General features: G+C 42.7%; 1 protein-coding gene across 2 annotated transcripts in view; it reads right to left on the minus strand.

Moving 5' to 3' along the window:
- The window catches only part of LCP2 (lymphocyte cytosolic protein 2), a 52,028-nt gene that overhangs the window by 12,097 nt on the left and 26,729 nt on the right, over window positions 1–13,202 (minus strand). For both annotated transcript variants that reach the window (XM_048861653.2, XM_048861652.2), the window contains exons 4-12: window positions 10,742–10,807; window positions 8,203–8,234; window positions 5,367–5,404; window positions 4,123–4,306; window positions 3,010–3,110; window positions 1,609–1,678; window positions 375–458; window positions 212–237; window positions 101–120 (exon numbers count right to left, since the gene is read on the minus strand). In XM_048861653.2, coding sequence (XP_048717610.1) covers window positions 101–120; window positions 212–237; window positions 375–458; window positions 1,609–1,678; window positions 3,010–3,110; window positions 4,123–4,306; window positions 5,367–5,404; window positions 8,203–8,234; window positions 10,742–10,807 — 621 coding nt within the window. The remainder of the gene's footprint in view (window positions 1–100; window positions 121–211; window positions 238–374; window positions 459–1,608; window positions 1,679–3,009; window positions 3,111–4,122; window positions 4,307–5,366; window positions 5,405–8,202; window positions 8,235–10,741; window positions 10,808–13,202) is intronic.

Below are 13,202 nucleotides of genomic sequence, written 5' to 3' on the forward strand. Positions count from 1 at the left end.
AATACAAGAGAGAGATGGTGTAGCAAAGGTCAAATGCTCTTTACTGCAATGTAATTTGGTAATACTGATAGTGTATGTCACCCAGAGGCTAATGTCTTACCTTAGTTGTGGTGCCATGGGCTGTAAAACAGTAAGGAAAAGTTATAAGAACATATAAATATATTTTAAAATAGATCCAGGTACAATAAGAACCAACCAAATGGCCTCTTACCTTGTCAGGAAACACTGCCCTCTTCCCTGAAAAGAATAAAAAACAACACTTCAAAAAAACTTAAATAATTCATTATAAGTTCTGTGAAATAGTGGAGGCTCGCCAGGTCTGGTTTTGATACCTTTTCTGGTGCAAGATGAACTTAGCATGAACAGATACTGACCTGCTGCTGGGCTGTCTCTTTCAAACGTCGGCCCAGGACGATCCAGTGGGGGTTTTGTACGTCTGTCTATAGAAGGAGCTGGGGCTAAACATAAATACTGTGTAAAATATTATGCTAATATAATGTATCTGTCACAATCTGGTGTCCCTTCTTAGAGTTGCAAGCAATACAATTAGGGGTCATAATTAATAGTTAAGGTTGGCTGAATTTTGTGTTAGCTTCTTTATAAAGTTGATGGACAATATCAATGTTTTAAAGCATTTTAAAATATTTTATTGATTTTAAATTTTCATTTGCCCAAAATTATGGGGGATGTCAGACAATGGGGGGGGGTCAAACTAATTATTTAATGATGGTAGACACTGACATTCAAAAAGTTAAAGCTTTATAACCATTAAAAGACAAATTGTCAAATATACAAAGTAAATATCCTTAAATCAAACTTTAAGTTCTTAGACAATGTAAGAAATTCTGCTTATCTGTAAATTTTGATTATTATCAATGGAAATATTTTTTCATTGCTTTCGGGGAGTCAGCAAGGGGTGTGTCCACCCCACACAAAGCCTGAAGGGGTTAAGGTGACCAGGTAGGCCAATTAACTGCTTAGGCTGCATCTGGAGTAGGAGCCAGGAAGCAGGGATTAATTAGAGACAAGACTCAGCTGGGCAGGAGCAGGAGGACCCTGTATAAAGCCCAGAAGAGTGGGGAGACTTTGCAGGGAAATAGTTTGCAGTTACTCCCTGTAAGGAGGGAATCTGGGCTGGCAAACCTGGTGGGGAGAGCCAGAAAGATAAGAGAGGCTTGGTGGAAAGCAGCCAGGTGTGGGATAGGGCATACCTTGGCTGCTGATGAGATGACCCCTGGGCCGGAACCTGGAGTACAAGATGGGATTGGGTTCCCCTCCCAGCCACTGGGGAAGTGGCACAGACCAGGCAGTGAAGAGCGATCTGCCTGGGACAATTCGTGCTGGAAGGCTTTGATACCCCAGAAGAAGAAGCAGGAGCTCCTGGAGCCAGAGAGGGGCTGCAGGCTAAGAGACATGGAGTGCAACCGCAGAAGGGGTGTCGGTCTGGCAGAACAAATTCCCAGTACTGCCAGGAGGCGGTGCCATCCAGCGGTGAGTAGAGCACCCCATCACAGGGGGATAGAGCCACTAAAACAGCTCTAGCTGGAGACCATGAAAATATGCATTGTACCATAGTTTAAAAAAACCCAGACAAATATTTTCACTTACGTTTTAAAGGCTTGGCACTTTTATCTCTATTCACATCATTATTGCTTGATGGAGGAGGATAGGGTGACATCTAAAACAAATGGTTTTTCAAATGATTAAAGTCTTTTCTGCATGTCCAGAGTTCAAGGATTTTTGTCTTATCCTCTGTGGCTATTGAACACATCTCTAAAATCAGCTGTCAACCTGTGCATCTGTTAGAGCCCAAAGGGCCATTAGAGTCCCCACCTCCACCGCCACACCCATTGCAGAATACTATCCAGGTAAAAGGCCTTTTCTGGCAACTGCAGCATTGTCCCTGTCATCTCTCTGCCCATTTGCAGGAAACCCTTAGTGCAGAGTTCATTCCAGGGCAGGTTGGGAGCATGTCAGGGGCAGGAGGGAGGAGTAGCTAGAATAGTCTTGCTTAACTCCTGATGAAGAGTTTTGTGCACATAAATTCAAGGTCAAAAGTTATGAGCAGATCAAGGAGAGCATGGGAGCCTAGTCTTGCATTAAGGAGAGAGCTGCTGTGTCAGGGGCTGTCAAGTTCCTAGTGGCAGGACTGAGACCAAAGAGGAATGTGTTGCTGCGTATCTCATGAAAACGATTAAGGTGATTGCACTTAAGCCTGTATTGCCTCAGACACACCTATTCTTGCCAGAGTTTCATTGTATGGCCTTCCAAGTAATGGAGGGGAGAAGTACAGCAGACTTCATACCACTCAGTAGGGAGTTCAGTGCTTACTGATTAGTTTTACTTGTATCCATATATAGCTTTCATGCACATTTGTGCTGGAATACAGAAAATTTGTATAGCCAGCTCAAGGGCTTGCAAGATCAAAGCCTTAATCTGCCAAATTAGGAAAAGGGTAGTTCTGTTAACCCAGTGGGTGTTGACAAATTCTGAGTGTATCTAAGAAAGCTGTCCAGCCTTCAGCAGGGGAGGGCAATGACACTTCTTTATCCTTAACTTTGCTTGTTGTCTTTGGCGAGTCAGTTCAGTGCTCTTACCTTTCCATCTCATTCAGCGCCAGATCCTGTAAACCCTTCCCCCTCCATGGAGTGCTGCCAAATTCAATGGGACTGCCATGGAAGTGACAGTTTTCAAGATCAAGCCCTCTGGGGAAAGCCAGAGTAGTGCTAAACAAGGTGTTCAAAGGCTACCATTTTCTTGAGAATTGGCAAATGGTCACTAATTACCAGTGTATATGGCAACATTGCAGTATAAAACAATTTCCATATATTTGTTCCACAAAAAAGAAGTAATCATTTTAGCAAAAAATAATTTTTCTTACAGCCAAAATAATTTCCCTCCTCTTTGTACACACACAATCATTATGTTGGACATGGAGTTATACTTGGACCTTCTAGGACATAATGCTAACAGAAACAAATGACATATTCTTTAAGAAAAGAAACATACAGGAGTGCCTCTACCCGCATATGATGCTGGTACAGGGGATGGGCCAGGTCGCTGTGGTGGAATAGGAGGCTGGGGAGATGGTCTAGCCGTTGTGGGTCTATCTAAAAAAATAAATAAATAAAAATTACAGACTGAACAGTTAAACACAAAAAAGGTTATTTTTCTTTCTCTCTGATTAGATCTTCATTCTTAAGTTTAGTTTATGGTTATGTAATTTTACATTACATGAAGAATCCAATTTTGCTGTGTTATATCTCTATAAATCCATAGTGACTCTGTCAATGGTTGTTTTACTTTCCCTGTTCTTTTTACACCTGACGACTAGAATGTCACTCTGGTATTACGTGCACACACACACCCCGGGCTCAGTTGTCTGTTGGCCTACACTTTATGTATTCATTCACACCACGGCAAAGTAAGTATAAAATACACCAATCCAGATGGTAGTGTTTTGCACCGAAGTAAATGACCTCACAGGTGTAGGCCAATGGAGAATCAGGACTAGAAAATGATGAAAGTATGCACAATATGCTCTGGGATCAAGTCAACTCCACATAGAAGCGATATAAAATTACAATGAAAATAGGTGTAAGTATTGTATCTTGCACTAGTTACATAGTGTAACACCAAACTAAATGGGGGGAAGTGTGTGTTTATCTTGATGCAGATCCCAAACAAAAGTCTCAGCCTTCATCCTACTGAAGACCAGGGCAAAATTCAGTGACCTGTTTGTTTTTTTGTTTTTGTTTTAGAGAAACAAACCTTCTGGCATCTTTCTTTCTATGACTAATTTTTTAGCATGTGCTTAACTTAACATGTATATTCACTAAGACTGCTTTGCCTACAACTAATAAGGCCTCTATCCAGCAAAGTGAACTCCTAAGTTGTCCCTTCAATATGCCTAAACCTCAATGTGATAAGACCAGAAGTTTAATGCTTTCACTCTCTTAGTTGCCAGTCTCAGAAAACATCCCAGAGTTTCCACAAATTTGCATCTTTCCATGAAAAGACATTTAGAAAATCCACAAAGAGGTCTAGTAAAAGGCTTTATATTCTATTACCAATTCCCTAAAATATCCCATCCCTTCCAAAATTACATTTTGCACCAGTTACCTATGTACTCAGTGTTGCTTGGAATTGACTTGGCAGGAAATATGACATTATGGGGTGCTACGTCATTGTTGGATGGAGGAGGTTCATAATCATCACTGTCATGTCCTGGTTCATCAGTTGGTGATTCATAATCAGCATCTTGTTCCTGTTCCTCATCTGGGCTTTCATAATCATCTTCTTCTTCCTGCCATATGCAAGTGAAACACAGACAATGATTAGATACTACATAACTTAATGCAATAAGTTATGTAGTAAGCTTGTGTTTTTTACATGGTCTTGTCTTTCATCTTGCAGGATACCAAATTTTATCACCAGCACTCAGGGATTGTTTCATCTCTTCATCAAATGAAGTGATGGAGTGTATCAACATTTACACAGAGCATAACACTGCACAGCAGTTTAGCATAGGAAATGAATATCCTTTTACAATAGGAAACCCTGAGGAAGCTTAACAAGAGAGAGAGTTGAAACTCAGTTGAATTTTTTTTCTCTCTAGGCTCTCATACCCGACCTATCTCCCAAGCCTCTAAGATTTAAAAAAGTTGCAGGGGATGTACAGGACCTCAGTTTTATTTCTCATGCAACCGATGTCAGAAGGTGCCTCCTAGCGCCAAACTGGGGAATCATCCAGTGGTGCACTCTTCCTTAATGATGCTTCCTGCAAAAGCAGGTCTTTGTTAGGGGCTTTGTAGTCATGTGGTTCTGACCCAGCCCAAATAGGTATATTGTGAGATCTGATAGGACAGTGATGGGCAACCTCCAGCCCGTGGGCCACATGTGGCCCATCAGGGTAATCTGATTGTGGGCCCCAAGACATTTTGCTGACATTGACCGTCCACAAGCACCACCCCCTGCAGCTCCCAGTAGCCAGGGTTCTCAGTTCCCAGCCAATGGGAGCTGTGGGGAGTGGCACCTGCAGACAAAGGGGACACAGGGACCTGCTGTCTCTGATGTGGAGCTTCTCACTGATCTGTAAATGGTGTAATATTCAGTGTAATTTCTCACTAACCTAGAGGGTGGAAGTTTCAGAAATGCTGGGCTAACTCTGCTCCCACTGAAGTCCATGATAAAGCTCCTATTGACTTCAAGGGTATAGAATTAGGCCAGCACTGAGTGCTTTTGAAACTCCCAGCACATCCTCTTCTTTCCCCTTCTGCTGGGAGTGGGTAGCACAGCAATTGATGGAGCTTAAGGGAACAGAGAAGCTGCTTTGAGTATTAAGTGATCTAAAACATGATTCTTACAAATGAAGACCAGCCTTCTTCCTCTTCTTGACAGTATCCTGTGTAAGGAAACATAAACATGGACCTGTTAGCACATGTTGGCTTCAGAGTACCAAAGCCTCATCAGGTAAAAAAGGCACTGAGCATCACAAATAGTGACCACTAGAGCATCAAAATAACAGACCAGTTTGTCCAAGAAGAGGGATGTGTCTAACTCCCATGGCAGCCAACAGGAATTATGTTCACATATTTGCAATTACCTTCTGGTTGAAGGTTATTAGTTGAACATCCCATGATTTCTGCTGTGACCAAGGCTATGTCTACACTGCCAAGTTTTTTTTGCCAAAAGCTATAGCTTTTTTTATTAAATCGCTTAAATTAAAACACTGTTGCATGTCCATACTGTGCTCCTTGTGCCACTGGAGTGCATCCACACTAGCAGCTCTTGCAACAACACAGACAGCAATACACTGTGGTAGCTATCCCACTGGGCATCTGGTCGTAGGGTGCTTTGGGAAGGGTTTGCAATGCCTCATGGGGCAGGTACAGCATCAGATGATGCAGGTTTCTCAATTCCATTGTTCCATGGGCATCCTACTACATTGCTAGCTGCTTTTCAACTGAAGTGTGTGGGGGAGAGTGTGTGACAGGGAGTGTGTGAGTATGGGGGAGACAGGGAAGGAGACACAGTGTATGTTGGGGGAGAGTGAGTGTGTCGGCATGCTGTCTCCTAAGTTCAGACAGCCGTGAAAGTAACTTGTTCTGAGGCAGGGGGAGGGGAAAACCCCAACATCAGCCCTCGCCTCCCTCCCTGGCTCTGCACAGCACACAGTATATGTGTGTCTCACACACACACACACACACACACACACATTCACCCCGGCCTGCCTGCCACTGTGTTCTTAGTGTGGGAGACGACAGAAGCGTTCCATGTTAATGATTTGCTTTGTGTCCCAGAGCAGAGAGCACCACAGCACTACAGCTGTCTGAATGGAGCTTTGAAAGGGGAGGGGCACATGGCTGCTGAGTTCAAAACAATGGACAGAGCAGTCACTGCAGGCATTGTGGGACATCTCTAGAGGCCAATTACAGCGATAAAAGCAAGCAAGGTGTTTACACTGGCACTTTGGGGATAAAACCTTTCCGCACTCTTGTCGAGGGGGTTTCATTATAGCGCTGCAACTGAGGAGTTTCCTTGCAAAAAGTGTACACCTCTGCTGTGTCATCGCCAAACGCTGCCTTTTGGCAAAAAAACTTGGCAGTGTAGACCAGGCCTCAGATGTGTCCTACCCTTTCAGATTTAAATGCTAGTTGAAGAATAAAGCATTCAGAACTGACTCAGAGGTTAACCTCTCATCTCATGCTTTATCTTGTTGCTAATATTGAAAGTTTGTGTGCAGAGTTGGGCAATTTTTTTTTCAAATAATAGTTCTTTTTCAACTGAAAAGCATTTTGGGGGTCTCTGTACATATTTGTGTATTCAGGTCCAATCTGCAAATAGTTTTGGCTGACGGGAAAAAAAAAAACTTCAAGAAAATTGTTTTGTGTCAACAAAATGAATTTTGACTTTTTTATTCAACCAAAATTTTGAAGAAAAATTTGGTTTCAGTTCAAATCTGAATGGAGTTTTTTCCAGATTTTTCAGTTTGGTCCCTGAACCAAACAATCCATTATTGGCTCAGCTCTAGTTATGTATCCTTTTTAACCCATTTTCAATAGGACCAATGAGGGAGTAGTAACCTGTGGAAGTACGGGTGCTCTTGGCCCAGCTAGTAAAATGTTTAAAATGGAAGCTCAGTGCAGGGAAGCCAGGTGGAAGCTGCTTAGCCCCTAATGAAGTCTAATTGCAAAGGGGAGAGGACATTGTGCCTTAGAGGTTCAATAGTCACATGACTGCTCCCAGATTGCATCTATTTCTCCACTTTTCTTCCCCCCATTGTTCCTCCATCCCCGCTATTAAAACATCTTTTGTTAGATCTCCAACTTGATGTTTCTCCTTTCATTCCTTCTCTCACCCCTTGTGCTCTCTTGACTTCCTGTCTTTCTCCTCTTGCTCTTGGCCCACTCATCTTCCCTTCTCCTCACCTTCTGCTCTTCTACTTCCCTCCTTTTTCTCTGCCTTTCACACCTTCCTCTCCTTCTCTCCTCACTGCCTGCTTTATCTCCCCCCTTTGTTGTCATTCTCTCCTCCTTTCCCTAATGAGCACTGCAGGTATGGCGATGGGGGGCAAACATGAAGAGCGCTCTCAGCATCCTCGGTAGGCAAGGGGAAATTTGGAGCATCCCCCTGCCAAGAAAACATATCCAAGGACTTTTCTGGCCCAACTGTACCTGTTTACAGAACCTTGTTTCACTCACTCAAAAAACCTTATTGAATTAAGGTATCAACTAGTGTAACATTCCTTATTTGGTAACCGACACAACCCAAGCAGTTCTAACAAGAGATTGCATCACTCTGCACACACCCCACCCACATCCTCCTGGCATGTGCTACTCCCAGGTCTATTAAAGGCACTAGCTACGATAGCCCCCAGCATTTGGGTGTGTTTGGATCTGAGGTTTTCCTTCGTGCTCATCTCTAGTATCAACCATAATTTAGCTCATTAAATTGCAATTAATCCTGGAAGTTCTTGGACAGATGTATTATCCAAACTGAATTACTTCTATCTACTCAAGGTTAAACTCAAGGTAGATGAGAAAAGCTTGAAGATCTATGAGCATAAATATTTATCAGAGAATTTTTGAGTGAAGACAGTTGGATGGCAATGACTGTAAATAAACTGTGCAAGCAGCTAATTAATATTTTAATCTTTTAAAATAAGCTGTGTATTTAGATAGACAGCAAGTACATATTTACCTGTATTGTCAGGAAACTTCTGCGGCTGGGTCCTGTGATGACATTAAATTTTTTTTTCACATTTTAATGATTATGAACTAAATAGGCTTAAGTTTAGTAAAAGCTATAGCATAATTAGAGTTGAAGATAGTCTTCCAATATACAAGTGAACTTTATTTTGACCCCTTTCCCTACTAACTTTGCCAAAAAGCTAAAAATAAACTGCCTGAAGTTTCATAAACCTGATTCTAATCCAGGCTAGATTATTTTGGAAATGTTTAAGGCAAATTAGACCGTGTGTGTGTGTGTGAGAGAGAGAGAGAGAGAGATGTTTGAGAAGTTTGGTCATCTCATCTCATTTTCGGAGCTCTCTTCTATGTAGCCCCACTCCTGCACACATATGCACATATTTTTAACTGAGTAATTCCATTAAAGTCAGTGGGAACTATTCACTGTCATACAGTTAAGTACATAAGTGCTTGCAGGAGTGGGGCCTATTCTGTTTGTACTTAATTTTGATCCAGTTTGGCCTAAAAATCCCACAGTCTTCCACATTTGGTCAATTTCATGGGTTGTTAATTACACATGTGCAAAGTGGGTGTAAAACCATGCTACCCAGATCATGATGGTGATGTTCTATAGTCATTTTGCACCAGTGGCAATGACTACAAAAGGTGTAGGGCAGTGGGAAGCCAGGGACTCCAAATGTGTGTTAATCTGTGGGCTTTGGCAAGGACTAGTGCTTTTCGCTAATTTCAACCAAGGTTTATAGGATAAATAATTTAGTTATTAATAGTGGTTTATGTTTATATTGTGGTGCCTACTGCATTTATGAAATCTGCATTGTTTAAGAGGGCTCAATGTCAGAAGCTACTCTCATCAACTGGGGAGCAGGAGGGAGACACCCACATGCAGAAGAGAATGTAAGCTGGTACGCCCCGGTATGGCGTACCGGCAAGAGCTGGTGCGCCATACCGGGACCGGCTTTCCCAGACAGCAATTTAAAGTCCTGGGGTAGCGGCGGCGGGGCTCCGGCGGGTATTTAAAGTGCCCTGGAGCTCCAGCCGCCACTACCACCCCGACCCTTTAAATCCCCGCCGGAGCCCTGCAGCCAAAGCCCTAGGGTAGCGGCGGCGGGGCTCCGGAGGGGATTTAAAGGGCTGGGGCGGTAACAGCTTCCGGAGCCCCGAGCCCTTTAAATCCCCGCCTGAGCCCTGCTGCCCAAGCCCTGGGGAAGCAGCGGTGGGGCTCTGGATGGGATTTATAGGGCCTGGGGCTCTGCTGCGGTAGCGGCAGCTGGAGCCCTGGGCTCTTTAGGTGGCCCCTGAGCCCCTGGGCTCCCAGCCACCGCTGCAGCTAGTAGGTCGGGAATGATTTAAAGGGCCTGGGGCTCCCAGCCGCCACTACCGTAGCTGGAGCCCCGAGCCCTTTAAATCAAAATTTTTAAGGCCCTGCCTCTTCTGGTTGAAGCTACGTCCCCTGCACAGGACTCTGGCGTTCCAGTAAGTCCTTTAACTTACTTTCACCCCTGCCCACATGTAGGGCTGAAGGGGTTAGTTTGGGGATGAAAGGGTCTACTGTGAAGTCTGGAGCTACTATTTTAGCTATTGTAGCATGGCAGTTGTGTTTTCATAATGCTCCTTTCTTTATGATGACAGCAGTAAAAAAGGCTCCCCAGATGACCCATTAAGAACGTTTTCCTGAACTCTCCATCCCAAGAATCCTATCATGGATGTTTAGGGACTGGTGACATGAAAAATAGAATTCAGAGAAATTCAGTCAATTTATCCTAGTGGCTGAGATTTTTTTCAGAGCTCCACAGAATATTTTGACAAATTATCTATTAAAAGTAATTAGCAATGTCTAAATCACCTGAACAGCTTAGAAAATCTCAAGCAATAATGAACAAGAGATCCCATATTTTATTAAAATAGAACACAGAACCCCACTATATTAATAATTTTGCTAATTTGTGAACCTGCTGATACTCATTCAAAATATTCAAAATAAATCTAAAGCAGTCTCGTGCCTTTTCTCACCAAAGATTTAATATCAACATCCTCCAGAGACATTTCCTATTAAGGTTTTCTTAATTTTATAATATAATATACTGATATAGTCGTATATTACAAAGTATTGTAATTTTTATTCTGTTTTATTCATTACAATTTGTCTTTAAAGCACACTTCCAATAGTATATTAATATTAGTACCATAAACAGTAATAAATAATTGTAATTAGCTTAACTGCCCAAAATATGGCCCAGTGTTAAAACACTCATGCACATGAGTAAATTTGCTCACATGAGTAGTGTGACTGAGCTCAATTGGGTTTCTCAATCTGAAAGTCATGGTAGGTTTGGGATCTTAGTGAGGTTGTACTGCACTAACATGAATAACCGTAGAAAGAATAAATTGAAATTCCTTTTTATCATGTTTTCTGAGACTAATTTTGCTATTCAGTAACACTGGAGATCTTCTGTTAGCTCAAATGGAAAATTATTCTGAAAAGTTTTGTCTTAATAGTTTGCAAAAGAAAGAGGACTGAAAGGTTTACTTACCGTTTTGGGAAGAAACTTATTCTTCCTTCATTCCTATTGATTTCTTGACTTAACTTACTTATGATTCTGTTTAAAATAAACAAACAAAAAAACCTATTATACAAAAATGATTTCCTTAATACCTATCTCCTCTTCTTTTAGTTCAATGCTGCTTTAATTGGTTATTCCACTTATTTGATTTTTCTTTTCTTTTTTAAAATTTTATTTTCCTTCCCCTTCCTTTTGGGTAAATAAAATCTGTGAATGCAGGGTATCATACTCTACTGCATCACTAGGGTGGTTGATATGCATTCTTATCTCTATGCCCAATGCACTATAGTATTTTTATTGTCAAAAACAAAATGGCCAAAAAAATTGAAAAGTTGGGAGGGAGCACACATCAGAATGTGACACCATGTAACATAATGCTGATTGGTTAAGCATTATCTCACTTGGGTGATCCACGAAGAGGTGACAGCAAATGCTTCTACAGAGAAGCTTGTGGAGGGGCCCCTGTGGCAGAGTGGTGGAGTCCTGGAGGGGCTTTCAATGGACCAGAGGAAATAGGGGCTGAATGTGAATGTGAAGGAACTGCTGAGGCTGATGACCTCACAAGAGGTAGGGGAGCCTCTGGCAGGGGTGTTTGGTCCAGGTGAGAGTTGGAGAGTGAATCTCGAAAGAGGGAGATCTGGGAATGGTGATGGGGCATCATAGGGAATAGGGAGCCAGAGGGTCAGAAAGAAGGTCTGGCTGGACTTGCCAGGGGATAGAGGCTACCTGAGAAAGGGTTAGTAGAGCTCCAAGGAGGGAACCCGAAAAGTCTGAAGAGTGCTCAGCTTGCAGTTCACCCCAGAAGCTTCCCACATAATACATCGAGGTGAGCTTTGGAGGGGAAGAGATTCCTTCAAGAAAGTGAGCACTCCCAAAGACATTCCAGTGACCCAGCAGCAGGGGTTGCGGCTGAGAGATGACACTGGACATGCACAGGTCACGGCACAATATGTATGTATATTTGTAAATAATTAAGATGCTCCAAGCCAGACTTACAAAGTCAGGGTAAGATCAGCAATTTCTGTGCATACAACTATTTCTCTAAGGCTTCCAGTTCCATTCTAGATTACATTTGTTCTTATTGTAATAAGTTACTTTTATTTTCACTAAATCTGATTAAATCAGAAAAGGTATTTAGTCACCAAACTGACTACCACTTTTTGAAGGGATGCTACCTAATAATTACCACATGCAAGAGAGTATCTCTGGGTTTCCAATTCCTGGGGAGAAAGGGTTAAAATCTTGAAACTTGAAATCTAAGAGAGACAAGAAGTGAATACTTGATGGTGGCAGCAAAGGTACCTGACAGACCAGGGATTCTCAACCTATATGCTATAAAAACTCCATGGCCCACCTGTGCCACAACTGTTTTTCTGCCTATAAAAGCCAGGGCCGGCCTTAGGGGGTAGCAAGTAGGGCAATTCATTGGGGCCCCACAAAGCTAAGCTGCTCAGGTTTAGACTTAAGCCCTGGGTGGCGGGGCTAAGGGTCCCAAGCTTCAGCCCTGGGTGGTGGGGCTTCAGCTTTCTGCCCTGGGCCCCAGTGAGTCTAATGCCAGCCTCGCTTGGTGGACCCCCTGAAACCTGTTTGTGGCCCCTGGGGGCTCCTGATCTCTGGTTGAGAACTGCTGACCGAGACTACATGGAGATTCCTTGAGCTCTGCCCCCTTCCCTGCTCACAGTGCATAGTTGCCAAGTACCTATGCGGCAGCAGTTCACCAGAGGGGGAGCAGGTCGTCACAGTGTAGAATAAGCACTCCTGACTCTTCTTATCCTCTGCCTTTTCAGCCAGAGTCACCTAATAGGGATCCCTTCCATAAGCAGAAGCAGACAGGATAATCTGACCTATGTCACATCCAGCATTTGCAGGCTGTGCCAAAAATATTCATATATATTCAATATTTTGGGGCTGAGACACTATGACTTATGTAATTTTTCAGTAGTGCATGTTTGCAGTATTAGCGATGGGTCACATGAGTGATATTTTACCTTGGAGCAGATATGCAACTATTGCTCGTGATGTAAAGTAAACAATAACTCTAGAGGTTTCAAAGTAGCAGCTGTGTTAGTCTGTATCCGCAAAAAGGAAAGGAGTACTTGTGGCACCTTAGAGACTAAAATGTATTTGAGAGTAAGCTTTCGTGAGCTACAGCTCTAGAATCCATGGAAGCCAAGAGAGTAATCTGTACTCGCTGCCTTTGTGAGAGGTACCCTGAGACTCAAGGCCAAATTCACCACCAAGGTAAGCGGATACAACTCTGTTAAAGTCAACAGAGCTGTGCTAGCTAATGGCAGTAGTAAACCTGCCCTTGAATATTTTATTTTGTTTTAAAGACAGTTGTACAGTTGTGATGAGTCATGGTCTTATTTTTAATTCCCCTTGTGCCTTTGGTCAGGAAATAACCTTAGGAAAGTCCCACGAATGCTGAAAA

Source organism: Caretta caretta, chromosome 8 (genome assembly GCF_965140235.1).
Source record: "Caretta caretta isolate rCarCar2 chromosome 8, rCarCar1.hap1, whole genome shotgun sequence".
In the NCBI taxonomy this organism is placed as follows: domain Eukaryota; kingdom Metazoa; phylum Chordata; order Testudines; family Cheloniidae; genus Caretta; species Caretta caretta.